The sequence below is a fragment of the Neoarius graeffei genome, chromosome 13 (assembly GCF_027579695.1).
Source record: "Neoarius graeffei isolate fNeoGra1 chromosome 13, fNeoGra1.pri, whole genome shotgun sequence".
NCBI classification, from domain to species: Eukaryota; Metazoa; Chordata; class Actinopteri; order Siluriformes; family Ariidae; genus Neoarius; species Neoarius graeffei.
Window position 1 is genome coordinate 65,349,213 of NC_083581.1, and position 19,471 is coordinate 65,368,683.

Here is a 19,471-nt window from a genome sequence, read left to right on the forward strand (position 1 = left end):
TAAAAATCAGCCAATCATGTGTCAGCAGTGCAATGCAAAATAAAAATAAAAAAATCATGCAGATATAGATCAAGAGCTTCGGGTAAGGGTCACATCAAACATCAGAATAGGAAAAACATGTGAGCTCTCTGATGTGGATAGTGGCATAGATATTGGTACCAAATGAGCTGGTTTTTGTAATATACACCTCACAGTGGAAACCAGACACATCATCAGTGATGTAACCTGGGGTCATCGGGTGTTTCGGGTCTTTCAACATCATACATCCTCGCCCAGGCGACCCAACCAGGGACGATAAGTCCCCGACTTGTGTCTGGGTAGCTTGCGTGATCCACGGATCGCCCCGTTTAATCCAGAGCCATATGGATGCTTTCTCCGCAGCATCTGCAATGTTCTTAATGATGAGTTTCTTGTTCTGCAGTCCTCTGATCAACAGCTTCAAGGCTCTGGAGAGCGACTGGCCAATGAATCCACGGTAGCCGACCTCAATGGGGTAGTAGTAGGTTCTCCATCTCTTGTATCAGCATTCAGCTACAAGCTCCTGGTATTTGGGCCTCGACCATCCAGTCTTCTCAGGGCACAGTCAGTTCCAGCAGGACCACCTGCTTTGATGCTTTGGACATAAGAACAATGTCTGGCCTGAGTGTGGTCACAGCAATGGTGTCAGGATACTTGAGCAGTCTCCCCAGGTCGACCTTAAGTTGCCAGTCACGGGCTGTCGCCAGGAGCCCCCTGCTGATTCTTGTGCTGCTGGGGCTTCTCTCTGGCCTTGACAAAGGCAATTGCGTACTTGGCTGGTTCTTGATATCTACTCGAAGAGATCCCTGTGCTGATGGCCTCTGCTACTGCCCTCAGCACCTGGTCATGCTGCCAGTGATAGCGGCCCTCTCCCAGTGCTTTTGGGCAACTGCTGAGGATGTGCTCCAAGGATTCTCTTCCTCTTCTGTTTGAGTATTTCAGATACTGCTGATATGGGATTTTCACACATACATTTACACCACACTGCTGTTGAATTCTTGAATATATGTTACGTGGCAATATCATGAACCACAGTTTTGAAATTGTATACGACTAATTATAGCCTTAGAATTGTACCTTCAGATTAAAAAATACATGACGGCAAAGCACTGTTGAATTTTCGAATCTGATTGGTCAGAAGGTGATTCATTTTCAATAACAGTTATATTTAACAATTATTTACCGAAGGCGAAGTGAATATTGGTGAATAATAACCAAGACGAAGTCGAGATTTTTACTTATAACACTGTACAAGATGCTCCCAATACAAACTTGGCCAAATTCTATAACTGGGCTGCACGGTGGTGTAGTGGTCAGCACTGTTGCCTCACAGCAAGAAGGTTCTGGGTTCGAGCCCAGCGGCCGACGAGGGCCTTTCTGTGTGGAGTTTGCATGTTCTCCCCCTGTCTGCGTGGGTTTCCTCCGGGTGCTCCGGTTTCCCCCACAGTCCAAAGACATGCAGGTTAGGTTAACATAGGACGGTCTTGGGCTGAAGTGCCCAAGAGTGGCGGCGTGTACGTATGCAGCGGCTTTGCTCTCCTGTGATGAACTAAATTTCGTTGTACATTTGTGCAGTGACAATAAAGGCATTCTATTCTATTCTAACATACTGTGATAATGTGTTCTCCATGTCAGATTAAATCTTCTTAAAGACCTCATCTCATCTCATTATCTCTAGCCGCTTTATCCTGTTCTACAGGGTCGCAGGCAAGCTGGAGCCTATCCCAGCTGACTACGGGCGAAAGGCGGGGTACACCCTGGACAAGTCGCCAGGTCATCACAGGGCTGACACATAGACACAGACAACCATTCACACTCACATTCACACCTACGGTCAATTTAGAGTCACCAGTTAACCTAACCTGCATGTCTTTGGACTGTGGGGGAAACCGGAGCACCCGGAAGAAACCCACGCGGACACGGGGAGAACATGCAAACTCCGCACAGAAAGGCCCTCGCCGGCCACGGGGCTCGAACCCGGACCTTCTTGCTGTGAGGCGACAGCGCTAACCACTACACCACCGTGCCGCCCCTTCTTAAAGACCTATGATAATTAATAATTATTTGCTGAAGGTGAAGTAAATTGTTAGTTTTTTCTTTTTTAATCAGACATCTAATTTTTTAGGTTTGTTTACCCGACATGTTTCGACGTACGACTGTCGTCTTCCTCAGAGTGTCACCGGATGTTATTGGTGACGCATCTTTTATCAGCTGATGTTTCCGAAGGCGTGGCCTTCCTGTCTGGATTGACAGGTCGGTCATGCCTTCTACTGTCAGTTCGTCCCCTGCAAGATGGCACTCCAGGTATGGGAGAGCATGTATGCTCCCTCATCTCGGTTGATGGTCCTCGGACTTCGCTTACGGATCTCTATGGCCTCCCTGATCCAGCGCTGATGTTTGTTATCTTCTGTGCGGATGACTCTGGCATTCCCCCAGTCCATAATATGATTTTCCCTTTTGCAATGATCTGTTATGGCTGACTTATAATTTTCCTGTTGTGCCTTTTCTTTTATTGTTCGGGTTTGTCAGGTTGTTCAGGAAACATGTCAGGAAAACAAACCTCAAAAATTAGATGTCTGATAAAAAAGAAAAAACTAGCAATATTCAATATAAGACATAATGAACGTAATCGAAAGAAAAAAGGTGAAGTAAATATCGGTGAATAATAACAGAGATGAAGTTGAGGTTATTATTCACCGATCTTCAGGTGGATAATTGTCCATCCATCCACCCATCCATGATCCGTAACCACTTATCCTGTGCAGGGTTGCGCACAAGCTGGAGCCTATCCCAGCTGACTATGGGTGAGAGGCGGGGTACACCCTGGACAAGTCGCCAGATCATCGCAGGGCTGACACACACAAACAACCATTAACACTCACATTCACACCTATGGTCAATTTAGAGCCACCAGTTAGCCTAACCTGCATGTCTTTGGGAGAAACCAGAGCACCTGGAGGAAACCCAAGCAGACACGGGGAGAACATTCAAACTCCACACAGAAAGGCCTCCGTCAGCCACTGGGCTCGAACCCAGAACCTTCTTGCTGTGAGGTGACCGTGCAAACCACTACACCACCAGTGGATAACTGTTTTAGTACAAATACACAGGTAATAATTTTTTTTTTTTAAATTGAAATGTATTTAATTTTTTTTTTCAAACTTCAAAAGCGCCATGCAAATGTACTGCGCGCAGGCTCGAGTCACTTATCTATGCCAAGTCACATAAAATACTTTGTTTTGAAACAGATAAAATAAAATAAATTCCACCTTACTGTGGGTGGTAGAAAAGGGCAACTGAGCAACTACCACCCACAGTTTACTATGACCTGGATGATTGAGAATCTTCACAGACCAATTCCACCTTACCTTTGAATAGTTTTAAACCAAACTTCGTAGCATCTTTAGTGCTTTTAGAAACAGCATAAACAGTCTTTCAATAATTTGTAATTCTTCCTTACTTACAGTGACGAAGCGATTGACCGCCATTTTGCCGAGTCGCTCAAGGTGATTACCGAGAAATAGCCTGAATTTCTCGATCAGCGTGTGCAAATTTCTATAAATCAGCTGCGTATTTATACTAAAAAGTAATAGTACTGGCTTTATTCAGTTGGACGTGTTATCGTTTCAATAGTAACAGCTCATTCACAGGGACTTGTACAGAGACAGATGCTCTACATAATCTAAAGCTAATAAACAGATTTTAAAATGTATAACTATTGATATGGTGAATCTTTTTGTAAGGAGACACTTATTTTTAACGGAAGAAGTCTCAAGTATCGATGCTTTGTAACAGAAGTACGTTTTCCTCCATGTGAGAGTATTCAGGTGAGTGTATTTGTGCTTTCTGGTTTCTCGAGAACAGGACAAGCGCTTTTTTATCTTATTAAATTCAAGAGAGAGAAACGGGGAAGCTGGTGAAAGGATGACTGTTTATAACTGCGATAAAGAGAAAACAGGAACTAACTAGCTTTGTGCATGTTCCACAACATTCACTGGAACTATAAACAGATAAAAATCTATATCATTTATTATTACTTAATTGTGACGAAATTTTCATAAAAGAAATAAAAATCTCAATTTCTAAGTAGAGCCCTGCACTCCCGCGGGAGTCCCGCGGGACCCGACGCAAAGCAGTGCGGCGTGGGACAAATTTTGAAAGCTCATTGCGGGCGGGAGGGGGAGTGCACAATGCGGGAGCGGGCAGGAGAAGTAATAAGCTGCAGTCCTGCTAACTAAAAACGTGTTTAAAATAAAATTTATAAATTATTAATTTATGTCTATCATATATAATTTGTGCTGGATATTTTAATTTGGCATTAATAACATTTTAAGATGCCTAAATTTGCGGATGTGGTCTAATCTCGCGTACGTTTCCGATTCCTTTCCGCTCTTCCGTGTTTGAGATCTCCGATCGTGGCAGAAGAACAGAGCTCCTCTAGTGAAGCTCACAGTGCTTCAGAAGTAAGTGCTGCTTTAAAAAGAGGTGCCTGGCAACGCGCACCCTCGCTACGTGCGCTAGGTGAAGGATCGGTCAGTGGAGAGCTCAGTATGTTTAATTCCCCAAGCCAATGACAAGAACTTTCGTGAGAAATAATGCGAATGTTTGCATCATGCGGGATTTGCGGGCGGGAGCGGGACAAAATATGGCAGGCGAGCGGGACTGAAAATCATAGTTCTTTGCGGGAGCGGGACTGCACAATGCAGGAGCGGGACTGAAAATTCTGTCCCGCGCAGACCTCTATTTCTAAGCACAGCCTGCCTATGTAGTTGGAAAAAGTGTTTCTCTGTCAGGTTGCTAAGAAGTTTGAACAATAGCAAAGCAGAACGTCAGCAGCTCGTGACAGCGTGAGCTGGGTCAAGATGAAGGGGACAGACTCGGGCAATGCTGTATGGAGATGAAGGACAATCAAAGCTTTGAAACTATCTTGTGTAATCTGCACGTCACTTTTGCAAAAACTAAATCCTTGTCAGAACAGATTAGAAAATTTTAGATTAAAGAAACAGATACTGTGTGTGAATCAGAGGTGGACAGTAATAAAGCACATTTACTTGAGTACACTTTGAGTATCTGCACTTTACTTGAGTATTTTTTTTGGAAATTTATGACTTTAACTTCACTACATTTGAAAGACAAATATCGTACTTTTTCACTCCACTACATTTCTATCAAGGTCCTCGCTACTCGTTACCATGAAGCAGCTTTGAAAGTGGATGTTCTTTGTTTTCTTTTCTAAAACATAATTGGTTTTTTCGCAGGTGACACTGAGACAGCCTGTCAGTAATCACTAGGGTCACGTCACGTCCATAGACTGCATAAAATCAAGAGCAATGATTCCTCAGCAGCGTTATTTAACACGATCAGTTGATGGCAGAATGGAAGCACCCATGTTTCAGTTTTCAGAAAGGATTAAAGATACGTTTCGTTTTAAATGTTTGCTGAAAACGAACCACATCACGGCCGACAAAAACTCACCGTCCAACCTGCGGAAGCATATTGAGGTATATAAACGTTTTATTCCAAGAGAAAGCTTGCAACGAAGTTGTCTGTGCTTTTAGAGCTAGCTCTAAAAATCAGTGTAAATGAGTAAATGCAGTCTGGTTAGTCACATGACTTTCTATGGATTTGCCCACCAAGTTGCCATCGCCTTGTCCACGGCTAACGTTAACACAACTAGTTAATTTGGACACTGTTAGTTAGCATGCAAAAACAGAGTTACACTAACATGAATAACGTTAACTTATCTGAAGTCCTTTCAGAAATATGTTTTAGCATAATCTTGCCAAATAAACAATGTAGAAATCTTTCTTTTCTAGTAGCGTTAGCTACCCAATATGATTTCGAGTTTGAAAAGAGTTTGCTAGCATGTCAGATGGATTTTCACTGACTAGTTAGCTTAACGTTAAACCACCATGATGGCACAGCATGCGTTCATTTTGTGAATTCACATGTCTGTCTTTGGTAATGGCATTAGGTTTTGTAAGCATTGTGACAATAATACAATGATGTGTTGACAGAAAATTCACACACACACACACACACACACACACACACACACACACACACACACACACACTGCTCAGCGTAAATGAGTACACCCTCTTTGAAAAGAAAGAAAATTTCTTTACACCACAAAGGTGAAGGCTACAAGATCAGCAAAGCTTTACTTATCAGTCAGAATACTGTAGCAAAAGTGGTACAAAAATTTAAGAAAGATGGAACTGCAACCATCTCACAGAGACGTCCAGGTCGTCCATGGAAGTTAACACCTCGACAGGAGCGTCTTCTGATGAGAAGGGTTGAAGAAAAATCAGCATGCAAGTTTACTGCAGTTATCTAAAGAAGTAGAAAGCCAAACTGGGGTGACTATTTCCCGTGACACAATACAGCTTACACTGCAGAGGAATGGCATGCATGGATGCCGTCCACGAAAGAAGCCTCTCCTAAAGCCCAGGCGCAAAAATGACCGCCTAGAGTTTGCCACGGCCCGTGCTGACAAAGATGAAGACTACTGGGACTCTATACTCTGGAGTGATGAGACCAAGATAAATGTTTTTGGAACTGATGGCTTCAAAACTGCATGGCGTCGCAAAGGTGAGGAATACAAAGAAAAATGCATGGTGCCTACAGTGAAACATGGTGGTGGCAGTGTCCTTATGTGGGGCTGCATGAGTGCTGCTTGTGTCGAGGAGCTGCATTTCATTGATGGCATCATGAATTCACAGATGTATTGCTCTATACTGAAAGAGAAGATGCTACCATCAGTCCGTGCCACTGGTTGTCATGCACTTTTCCAACATGACAATGATCCTAAACACACATCTAAGACCACTGTTGGATTTCTGAAGAAGAACAGGGTGAAAGTGATTCAGTGCAGGGCTGCAACAACGAATCGATAAAATCGATAAAAATCGATTATTAAAAAAGTGTTGGCAACGAATTTCATTATCGATTCGTCATGTCGCGCGATTACAAAGTCACAGACTGTTTGAACAAAGTCGTTCTATTATTAAAAAAGTCTCTGGTTTGAGTTGAGCGCGGAGTTCACACTCCGGAGCAGAAGGTGGCGGTAATGCACCATTAAGCTGGATGCCAGCCAAACAAGCAGAGTTGAGCTCGGAGCGGAGTTGTTTAGAAACATGGCGGAAGCGGAGAAACCGATGCGACCAAAATCATCTAAAGTGTGGGAGCATTTCACGCTAAACAAAACGAATAAGTGTGTTACTTGTAAAATGTGCAAAAGTGACATGACATGGCACGGGAGCAGCATAGTAACGATCCAGCACCTGAAACGAAAACACGTTGGAGTCATTGATGAGGAGGACGGGAGTTCAACAGCAGGGTAAGTCACTATGACACCTACGTTTGTTCCGCTTTGAAGTGATGAAACGTAACGTTGTGAATTTTTTTTTTGAATAAAGGGTTGGAAATTAATGCTTTTTTGTTTGTTTGCTTTTTATCCGATTCGTCGATTAATCGAAAAAAATAATCGACAGATTAATCGATTATTAAAATAATCGTTAGTTGCAACCCTAATTCAGTGGCCAAGTATGTCTCCTGACCTGAACCCAATCGAACGCCTATGGGGAATTCTGAAGAGACAAGTTGAGCATCACTCTCCATCCAGTCACTAAAAGAGGTCGTTGTTGAAGAATGGAAAAAGATTGATGTTGCAAAATGTCGCAAACTTGTTCATTCCATGCCTAGAAGACTTGGTGCTGTCATTAAAAATCATGGAGGCCATACAAAGTACTAGACGTAGTAGTTTTTGTTGTGGGGTGTACTCATTTTTGCACCACCCGAATTTGAGTAAAACTGAAAAACGTGTAATCTAAGTTTATATTATTAACCTTACTTTCATGTTAAGTTAAACAGATGTTATATTAAACTTGTCAACATATTGGAAATTGTTTGTGTTCATTGAAATATTGTTTAAAATGTTACTTTTCAAAGGGGGTGTACTCATTTACGCTCAGCACTGGGTGGGTGACATCAGAGTGAAAGATAAGGAAAGTAAGAAGGAGAAGATGAAATTTCCAGTTTTGGAAAGTTCAAAATGCTGATTGTGAACTTGTACGGGTTGGTATGAGAAAGATAAATATAGGGTTTGTAGTTATCGAAGAATTGTTCGTCATGCATAACAGGATTTGAATATTGTGGGCAGCATGGGGTTCTATTCTGAGAAAACATCACTTCCCTTATAGAGTTTCTCAAGCACACAGGGTGTGTTAAACAGCAAATTAGGCTTAGCTGATCAACTGCAAAACACCTCATCTAAGTAAGTCCGAATATCTTGAATATAGTTGAATCCTGCAAATACAGGCTTGCTTGTTCTTAATATAGCACACTCTTCTGTGCTGTCTCACACTCTGACTCACCTGCTGCCTCGAGTGTCATACTGCCGCATGTTCTTTATGAAGTGCACCTTCTTATACACCACGGGCCCAGGAGACCCTGACTGATTACGTGTTCTGCAACAAAACAGCAAAGATAACACACTTGATGAACACGCAGATTAAATAATTAACATTATCATAGGAAAAGTTCATTGCTAGTGGTTTTAATCTCATCTCATCATCTCTAGCCGCTTTATACTTCTACAGGGTCACAGGCAAGCTGGAGCCTATCCCAGCTGACTACGGGTGAAAGGCGGGTTACACCCTGGACAAGTCGCCAGGTCATCACAGGGCTGACACATAGACACAGACAACCATTCACACTCACACCTACGGTCAATTTAGAGTCACCAGTTAACCTAACCTGCATGTCTTTGGACTGTGGGGGAAACCGGAGCACCCAGAGGAAACCCACGCGGACACGGGGAGAACATGCAAACTCCGCACAGAAAGGCCCTCGCCGGCCACGGGGCTCGAACCTGGACCTTCTTGCTGTGAGGCGACAGTGCTAACCACTACACCACCGTGCCGCCCGGTTTTAATCTTAAAATTCAAAAGTAGATTCAAGCAACTTTGACTTGTCAGCTATGTTCTTAATTATTAACTCAATTTTCTAAAATATACTAGTGCATCTCGAAAAATTTGAATATTGTGAAAAAGTTCAATATTTTCCATCAGTTATTTAAGAAAAGTGAAAATGTTATATATTATAGACTCATTACACAAACTAAAATGTTTCAAGCATTTTTCTATTTTAATTTTAATCAGTATGGCATACAGTACAAAAACAAAAAAATCTCAAAATATTAGAATATTTCATTTCGAGTTTGAGTAAAACAGTATGAACGCAGTGTATCTCTCGGTCTAGTTCAGTACACACAACCACAATCATGGGGAAGACTGCTGACTTGACTTGAAGATGATCACTGATGCCCTCCACAAGGACGGTAAGCCACAAAAGGTCATTGCTGAAAAGGCTGGCTGGAAAAGGTGCACAAGCAACAGGGATGGCCGCAGTCTTGAGAGGATTGTCAAGAAAAGTTGATTCAAGAACTTGGGAGAGCTTCACAAGGAGTGGACTGAGGCTGGTGTCAGTGTATCAAGACCCATCACGAACAGACATCTTCAAGAAAGGGGATACAACTTTCGCATTCCTAATATCAAGCTACTCCTGAGCCAATGTCAGAAGTGTCTTATCTGGGCTAAGGAGAGAAAGAAATGAACTGTCGCTCAGTGGTCCAAAGTCCTCTTTTCAGATGAAAGTACATTTTGCATTTAATTTGGAAATCATGGTTCTAGAGTCTGGAGGAAGAGTGGAGAGGCACAGAATCCAAGGTGTTTGAAGCCCAGTGTGAAGTTTCCACAGTCTGTGATGATTTGGGGTGCCGTGTCATCTGCTGGTGTTGGTCCACTGTATTTTATCAAGTCCAAAGTCAACACAGCCATCTACCAGGAGATTTTAGAGCGCTTCATGCTTCCATCTGCTGACAAGCTTTTTGGAGATGCTGACTTCCTTTTCCAGCAGGACTTAGCACCTACCCACAGTGCCAAAACTACTACCAAATGGTTCGCTGACCATGATATTACTGTGTTTGATTGGCCAGCCAACTTGCCTGACCTGAACCCCATAGATTCTCTATGGGGTATTGTCAAGAGGAAGATGAGAAACACCCGACCCAAAAATACAGATACGCTGAAGGCCACTATCAAAGCAACCTGGGCTTCAATAACACCTCAGCAGTGCCACAGACTGATCGCCTCCATGCCACACCACACTGATACAGTAATTCATGGTAAAGGAGCCCCAACCAAGTATTGAGTGTATAAATGAATATACTTTTCAGAAGTTGGACATTTCTGTATTGTAAATCCTTTTTTGATTGATCTTAGGGAATATTCTAATAATTTGAGATACTGGATTTCTGATTTTCATGAGCTATAAGCCATCTCATCTCATTATCTCTAGCCGCTTTATCCTGTTCTACAGGGTCGCAGGCAAGCTGGAGCCTATCCCAGCTGACTACGGGCGAAAGGCGGGGTACACCCTGGACAAGTCGCCAGGTCATCACAGGGCTGACACATAGACACAGACAACCATTCACACTCACATTCACACCTACGGTCAATTTAGAGTCACCAGTTAACCTAACCTGCATGTCTTTGGACTGTGGGGGAAACCGGAGCACCCGGAGGAAACCCACACGGACACGGGGAGAACATGCAAACTCCACACAGAAAGGCCCTCGCCGGCCACGGGGCTCGAACCCAGACCTTCTTGCTGTGAGGCGACAGCGCTAACCACTACACCACCGTGCTGCCGCTATAAGCCATAATTATCAAAATTAAAACAAAAAAGGCTTTAAATATTTCACTTTACATGTAATGAATAGGCGGCATGGTGGTGTAGTGGTTAGCGCTGTCGCCTCACAGCAAGAAGGTCCTGGGTTCGAGCCCCGGGGCCGGCGAGGGCCCTTCTGTGCGGAGTTTGCATGTTCTCCCCGTGTCCGCGTGGGTTTCCTCCGGGTGCTCCGGTTTCCCCCACAGTCCAAAGACATGCAGGTTAGGTTAACTGGTGACTCTAAATTGACCGTAGGTGTGAATGTGAGTGTGAATGGTTGTCTGTGTCTATGTGTCAGCCCTGTGATGACCTGGCGACTTGTCCAGGGTGTACCCCGCCTTTCACCCGTAGTCAGCTGGGATAGGCTCCAGCTTGCCTGCGACCCTGTAGAAGGATAAAGCGGCTAGAGATAATGAGATGAGATGTAATGAATATAGAATATATGAAAGTTTACCTTTTTGAATTAAATTATGAAAAAAGGAACTTTTTCATGGTATTCTAATTTTTTGAGATGCACTAGTATATATATATTTAAAAAAAAAAAAAAAGTGTCTACCTACATAGTCATGGAAAATTGGTTAAACTCCAACACGGTCATGTTTATTGTTACAAATACAGACTCAAACTGTCAGGAGAAACCTAATAGCAGCACAAACACCACTGATTTTTTTTCCCCCCCTCTCACAGGCCATAGGACTCCTTTAAGGGATAAAAGGTATTCACAAATATGGTGACTTACATAATTATAAACAGAAGATGAACCCCCTGAACCACAAGAAATGCTCTCTTACACTGAGATGCATTGTGTCAGATCAGCCAAGACCTGACAAAGACATAATTACCTCCTCAGACACACCCATAACAGCCATCACCTGAAAGCAGGAGGAGGTCAGACTGAAACTTAGAAAACTGATTTATGGGATACCTTTAAACTACTGCGTCAAAGCACAGAATATGGATATAATTGTAAAGCTGCAATACAACTGCAATATAATAATGTGCTATAGTTGCACAGCTGATAAGGTGACGCTAGCATCAGCATAAATCGACCTGCATTGCTGCTTTAGTCCGTCTTCTAACTAAATATCACTAGATCCCAATCCCATGTTTCTATTTTCAATAAGACATGCCTATCAGAACTCTGAGGATCGTCCAATATCCAATGCTTACACTCTCGTCGTAACTTGGAGTTTATTTCCTTACCAAGTTATGCAAAACGCCAGTGGGATGACGGGGTGTGCTTTAAGTTACTTAGCATCCTGTGTTCATGGCTGAGATATAGGTGTTGACACTAAACTTCACATTCATGTTACAACAGGCACGTATTTACAGTGACATTTTCATTCATGGTATTTGACAGACGCCCTTATCCAGAGCCACTTACAGACGTGCTCTCAGCAGAACAATTACTTCATGCTTGTACGATCACATCAGAGTCAAAGAACGCGGTTTTCTTGAGAAGTTCCCCCACCCTCACTTTTTACACAATTTACACATTTTTAACATTATTAAGATAAGAGATTTTCCAGCCATCCATTATCTGTAGCCGCTTATCCTGGTCTACAAAGTCGCAGGCAAGCTGGAGCCTATCCCAGCTAACTATGGGTGAGAGGCAGGGTACACCCTGGACAAATCACCAGGTCATTGCAGGGCTGACACAGAGACAAACAACCATTCACACCTACGGTCAATTTAGTGTCACCAGTTAGCCTAACCTGCGTGTTTTTGGACTGCCGGGGAAACCGGAGCACCCGGCGGAAACCCACACGGACATGGGGAAAGCATGCAAACTCCACACAGAAAGGCCCTCGTTGGCTGCTGGGCTCAAACCTAGGACCTTCTTGCTGTGAGGTGACAGTGCTAACCACTACATCACAGCGCTGCCGATAAGAGATTTTATCTGGTGGCAATATTTTATTCCAGTACTTTCATTCTTCAGTGAAAGTAAAACTTAGGACTAATATTACGGTGGTGTAAATGGTTAGCACTGTTGCCTCACAGCGGGAAGGTTCTGGGTTCAGGCCCGGTGGTCTTTGTGTGTGGAGTTTGCATGTTCTCCCTGTGTCAGCGTGGATTTCCTCCGGGTGCTCCGGTTTCCCTTACAGTTCAAAGACATGCGGTTAGGTTAACATGGGGCAGCCTTGGACTGAAATGCCCTTGAGCAAGGTACCTAACCCCCAACTACTCCCCAGGCGCTGTAGTATGGCTGCCCACTGCTCTGGCTGTGTGCGCGAGTGCGCGTGTGTTCACTGCTTCAGATGGGTTAAATGCAGAGGATGAATTTCACTGTGTGCTTGAGTGTGCACGTGACAAATAAAGGCTTCTTCTTCTGATCTCCCAGCTAACTTCACTGAGTAGAAAGCAAATTACATATACAGTACAATAATAATAATAATAATAAAAAACCACTACAGTCACCATTTCATTGCCAGTGATTAGTGGTCAATTTCTGAAGTCTATTAACTGTGTGTGTGTGTGTGTGTGTGTGTGTGTGTTCTTTATTCCTCCTTAATGAAAGCTTTGATTCTTCAAATTGAAAATGAAACTTTTGAAACCGGGATGGCACGGCGGTGTAGTGGTTAGCACTGTTGCCTCACAGCAAGAAGGTCCTGGGTTCGAGCCCCGTGGCCGACGAGGGCCTTTCTGTGCGGAGTTTGCATGTTCTCCCCGTGTCCGCGTGGGTTTCCTCCGGGTGCTCTGGTTTCCCCCACAGTCCAAAGACATGCAGGTTAGGTTAACTGGTGACTCTAAATTGACCGTAGGTGTGAATGAGTGTGAATGGTTGTCTGTGTCTATGTGTCAGCCCTGTGATGACCTGGCGACTTGTCCAGGGTGTACCCCGCCTTTCGCCTGTAGTCAGCTGGGACAGGCTCCAGCTTGCCTGCGACCCTGTAGAACAGGATAAAGCGGCTAGAGATAATGAGATGAGAGACTTTTGAAACCAGGAAGTTAAGATTTTTCACTGTTAGACAAATTTACCTCCATCATACACGGTCAGAAATAGGGTCTACAGGAGGAGTCCATTTCTGTCCCCCAAGGTACAATCTACACTAATGTACCCCTAGGGCTCATGACCTCGAGGTAACTATGTGTACCTTTTAAGGGCCAAAAGGTGCACATATATTACCAAGCAGTATATAAAGGGTACAAATAAGTACCGTAGAGGGTCCTGCCCCAGTGACAAGCCAAATCACTGCTACAGGTACAGTAATGTACTTTATTTTCTGAGAGTGTAGGGAGAAGCTTGTGTTTGCCTTCTTTAATGACACTCCTGAGATGATGTCTTCTTCTTCTGACTGCTCCTGATTAGGGGTCGCCACAGCGGATCTTCGTCTCCATTGCTCCCTGTCTTCCACATCCTTCTCTATCACTTTCATGTCCTCTCTCACCACATCCATGCATCTCCTCTTTGGCCTTCGTCATTTTCGTGTGCCTGGCAGCTCCATCCTCAACATCCTCCTTCCAACATCTCTTCTCAGGATGTGCCCATACCATCTCCGTCTCATCTCTCTTAGCTTAATTCCCAAGCTCTCCCTCTGTGCTCATTCCTTGTCCTGTCCAACCTCCCATCGCAAACCTTAACATCCTCAACTCCGCCACCTCCGACTTTGCCTCCTGTCTCTTCGTTAAGGGTACGGTCTCCAATCCATACATCACAGCTGGTCTCACTATTGTCTTATACATCTAACCTTTCACTTTTGCTGGGACTTTCCGATCACAAACGACTCCCGAAATCCTTCTCCAACTGCTCCACCCTGCCAGCACTCTCTTTCTCACCTCACTATCGCAGCCCCCATTTTCCTGCACAGTTGACCCCAGGTGCTTGAATTCACTTTTGATTAATAATAACTAAAGCTATACTGAAAGAGAAGATGTTACCATCAGTCCGTGCCCTTGGTCGTCGTGCACTTTTCCAACATGACAATGATCCTAAACACACATCTAAGGCCACTGTTGGATTTCTGAAGAAGAACAGGGTGAAAGTGATTCAGTGGCCAAGTACGTCTCCTGATCTGAACCCAATCGAACACCTATGGGGAATTCTGAAGAGACAAGTTGAGCATCACTCTCCATCCAGTCACTAAAAGAGGTCATTGTTGAAGAATGGAAAAAGATTGATGTTGCAAAATGTCGCCAACTTGTTCATTCCATGCTTAGAAGACTTGGTGCTGTCATTAAAAATCATGGAGGCCATACAAAGTACTAGATGTAGTAGTTTTTGTTGTGGGGTGTACTCATTTTTGCACCACCCTAATTTGAGTAAAACTGAAAAAATGTGTCATCCAAGTTAGATTATTAACCTTAGTTTCATGTTATAAGTTAACTAAGTAGGGGCGGCACGGTGGTGTAGTGGTTAGCGCTGTCGCCTCACAGCAAGAAGGTCCTGGGTTCGAGCCCCGGGGCCGGCGAGGGCCTTTCTGTGTGGAGTTTGCATGTTCTCCCCGTGTCCGCGTGGGTTTCCTCCGGGTGCTCCGGTTTCCCCCACAGTCCAAAGACATGCAGGTTAGGTTAACTGGTGACTCTAAATTGACCGTAGGTGTGAATGTGAGTGTGAATGGTAGTCTGTGTCTATGTGTCAGCCCTGTGATGACCTGGCGACTTGTCCAGGGTGTACCCCGCCTTTCGCCCGTAGTCAGCTGGGATAGGCTCCAGCTTGCCTGCGACCCTGTAGAAGGATAAAGCGGCTAGAGATAATGAGATGAGATGAGATGAGTTAACTAAGTAAGTAAGTAAGTTCTCCTTTGGGATTTTATCTCATCTCATTATCTCTAGCCGCTTTATCCTGTTCTACAGGGTCGCAGGCAAGCTGGAGCCTATCCCAGCTGACTACGGGCGAAAGGCGGGGTACACCCTGGACAAGTCGCCAGGTCATCACAGGGCTGACACATAGACACAGACAACCATTCACACTCACATTCACACCTACGGTCAATTTAGAGTCACCAGTTAACCTAACCTGCATGTCTTTGGACTGTGGGGGAAACCGGAGCACCCGGAGGAAACCCACGCGGACACGGTGAGAACATGCAAACTCCACACAGAAAGGCCCTCGCCGGCCACGGGGCTCGAACCCGGACCTTCTTGCTGTGAGGCGACAGCGCTAACCACTACATCACCGTGCCGCCCCCTTTTGGGATTTTATCTATAGCTTTAATCAAAAAGCACAAACAGGTTGAGTTTGAGGCGGCACGGTGGTGTAGTGGTTAGCGCTGTCGCCTCACAGCAAGAAGGTCCTGGGTTCGAGCCCCGTGGCCGGTGAGGGCCTTTCTGTGCGGAGTTTGCATGTTCTCCCCGTGTCCGCGTGGGTTTCCTCCGGGTGCTCCGGTTTCCTCCACAGTCCAAAGACATGCAGGTTAGGTTAACTGGTGACTCTAAATTGACCGTAGGTGTGAATGTGAGTGTGAATGGTTGTCTGTGTCTATGTGTCGGCCCTGTGATGACCTGGCGACTTGTCCAGGGTGTACCCCGCCTTTCGCCCGTAGTCAGTTGGGATAGGCTCCAGCTTGCCTGCGACCCTGTAGAACAGGATAAAGCGGCTAGAGATAATGAGATGAGATGAAAGAGAAGATGCTACCATCAGTCCGTGCCCTTGGTCGTCGTGCACTTTTCCAACATGACAATGATCCTAAACACACATCTAAGGCCACTGTTGGATTTCTGAAGAAGAACAGGGTGAAAGTGATTCAGTGGCCAAGTACGTCTCCTGACCTGAACCCAATCGAACACCTATGGGGAATTCTGAAGAGACAAGTTGAGCATCACTCTCCATCCAGTCACTAAAAGAGGTCATTGTTGAAGAATGGAAAAAGATTGATGTTGCAAAATGTCGCCAACTTGTTCATTCCATGCCTAGAAGACTTGGTGCTGTCATTAATAATCATGGAGGCCTTACTGTACAAAGTAGTTTTTGTTGTGGGGTGTACTCATTTTTGCACCACCCTAATTTGAGTAAAACTGAAAAAAAAATGTGTAATCTAAGTTATATTATTAACCTTACTTTCACTTTATAAGTTAAGTAAGTAAGTAAGTAAGTAAGATCTCCTTTGGGATTTTATCTATAGCTTTAATCAAAAAGCACAAACAGGTTGAGTTTGAGGTCTCGGTAGTGGACGAGTTCTCTGTCTGTGGTTATAAACACAGCTCTCTCTCTCTCTCTCTCTCTCTGTTGAAACATGTGACGTTAGGAACATACCGTTACAGTTACAGACTTGCCGGCCGTGATGAAGAAAACACTCACCGCTGACGGAGCTCCAGCGGTCCGCAGTGAACCCCTGACACCACCGGCGGAGGTTTAGCGAGATTCGAGTTGGTGTTTTGAGCTCCGGAGGTCGGAGAAAGGGGGAATCCGACAGATGACAAAGGCTCCATTCTTCCGCTCTCCAAGGACACCTCACTGCCGTTCCCCGCTTGACTGAACCCTGCTACCGTTGCCATGGAGAGCGGAGCCGGGGAGCAGGCATTAGTCCGCGGTAAAGCGGTTCCACTGAACGGTGACAGCTGGCTGAAATTCCCGCAGCTGCTCGCCGTTGACACCGGGAGAGAAACCGCCGGCGGTCCGCTTTGGTTCCAGGTTTCTCTGAGGCCATTGGCATTACCGAAAGCGCAGACAGGCCGTCCGTCTAGAGAAATGTTATTCAAAAACAGCAGGGCCGCTTGTCTCCGGCGTGAATCTTTACTTTTTCGTGAATGTTCTTTGTGTGGCTTCGCCGTGGTGCCGCTGTGAGAACCGCAAGCAGCCGCCGCCGCCATTCTACACAGCACTGACTGCAGCGCATGCGCACACAGACCTACACAAGACTCAGGAAGGCAATCAAGCTCCGCCCTCCGACACCTAATTGGTCGAGCTCGCTACAATCATGTAAATTACAGTTTGCTGACCAATGGGCTGTGAGACGCTGCAGTAGTAGGATTGTTTATAGGAACCCAAGTAGAACTAGGGTTCTCAAACGTTTTTGTTCTAACCAAGGACTCCATTTAACTCTAACATAAATCCCACAGATCCCCATCAGTACAAATTTAATTCATAATTTTTTTTCAGTTTGTACAATATTTTCTCTTTATTGCAGAAGAAGAAGAAACCTTTATTTGTCACATGCACACTTCAAGCACAGTGAAAGTCATCCTCTGCATTTAACCCATCTGAAGCAGTGAACACGCACACACACAGAGCAGTGGGCAGCCATACTAGAGCGCCCGGGGAGCAGTCAGGGGTCCGGTACCTTGCTCAAGGGCACTTCAGCCCAAGGCCACCCCACATTAACCTAACCTAACCTAACTGCATGTCGTTGGACTGTCGGGGAAACTGGAGCACCCGGAGGAAACCCACGCAGACACGGGGAGAATGTGCAAACTCCACACAGAAAGGCCCTTGCTGGCTGCTGGGTTCGAACCCAGAACCTTCTTGCTGTGAGGCAACAGTGCTGACCACTACACCGCCGTACCGCCGCACTGTATACAGTACAGTGCAGGTCTTAGGCACATGTAAAGAAATGTTGTAAAATGATGAAATGTCTCAACATTTGAAACATGCTATAAACAGTACTAAGCTGTAATAAATGAAACAAAGTCAATATTTGGTGCGAGACAACCTTTTGCTTAAAATAAAATGACACTGTCAGAAATAGGGGATTCCATTTCTGTCCCCCAAGGTTCCGTACAAGCTACACTAATGTACCCCCTAGGGCTCATTATTGGACCTTTATTATTGAGCGACACAGTAGTGTAAGTGGTTAGCACGGTCGCCTTACAGCAAGAAGGTTCTGGGTTTGAGCCCAGCGGCCGACGGGGGCCTTTCTGTATGGAGTTTGCATGTTCTCCCCATGTCCGCGTGGGTTTCCTCCGGGTGCTCTGGTTTCCCCCACAGTTCAAAGACATGCGGTTAGGTTAATATGGGATGGCATTGGGCTGAGGTGCCCTTGAGCGAGGCACCTAACTCCCAACTCCTCCCCGGGTGCTGTTAGCATAACTGCCCACTGCTCTGGGTATGTGTGTGTGCTCATTGCTCATGTGTGTGTGTGTGTATGTGTGTGTTCACTGCTTCAGATGGGTTAAATGCAGAGAGGAATTTCACAAGTGTGTGATGAGTAAAGTTGTACTCTCTTTCTTTCGTAACCAAAAAGGTACGTATATTCCCAAGTAGGGTCGCATGGTGGTGTAAGTGGTTAGCATGGTCGCATCACAGCAAGAAGGTCCTTGGTTCGAGCCCAGTGGCTGACGGGGGCCTTATTGTGTGGAGTTTGCATGTTCTTTCCGTGTCTGTGTGGGTTTCCTCCGGGTGCTCCGGTTTCCCCCACAGTCCAAAGACATGCAAGTTAGGCTAATTGGTGGCTCTAAATTGACCGTAGGTGTGAATGTGAGTGTGAATGGTTGTTTGTCTCTGTGTCAGCCCTGCGATAACCTAGCGACTTGTCCAGGGTGTACCCCGCCTCTCACCCATAGTCAGCTGGGATAGGCTCCAGCTTGCCTACAACCCTGTAGAACAGGATAAGCGGCTACAGATAATGAATGGATGGATATTCCCAAGTAGTATATAAAGGGTGCAAATAAATACCTTAGAGGGTACTGCCCCAATGACAAGCCAATGTGCCCCTAAAGGTACAGTAATGTACTTTATTTTCTGAGAGTATAGTAGTCTCAGGTACAATGAGTGCAGTTTTATAAGGAAATGAGCTGTAGGTTTTACTGAGCATCTTGCAGAACCAGTCACAATTCTTCTGGA

General features: G+C 45.0%; 1 protein-coding gene across 1 annotated transcript in view; it reads right to left on the bottom strand.

Moving 5' to 3' along the window:
* Positions 1 to 17,502, bottom strand: part of cables2a (Cdk5 and Abl enzyme substrate 2a) — a 38,176-nt gene extending 20,674 nt beyond the window's left edge. Inside the window, exons 1-2 of the mRNA XM_060938358.1 lie at positions 16,991 to 17,502; positions 8,397 to 8,489 (exon numbers count right to left, since the gene is read on the bottom strand). Of these exons, the coding sequence (XP_060794341.1) occupies positions 8,397 to 8,489; positions 16,991 to 17,502 (605 nt within the window). The remainder of the gene's footprint in view (positions 1 to 8,396; positions 8,490 to 16,990) is intronic.
* Between the last annotated feature and the right edge of the window lie 1,969 nt (positions 17,503 to 19,471).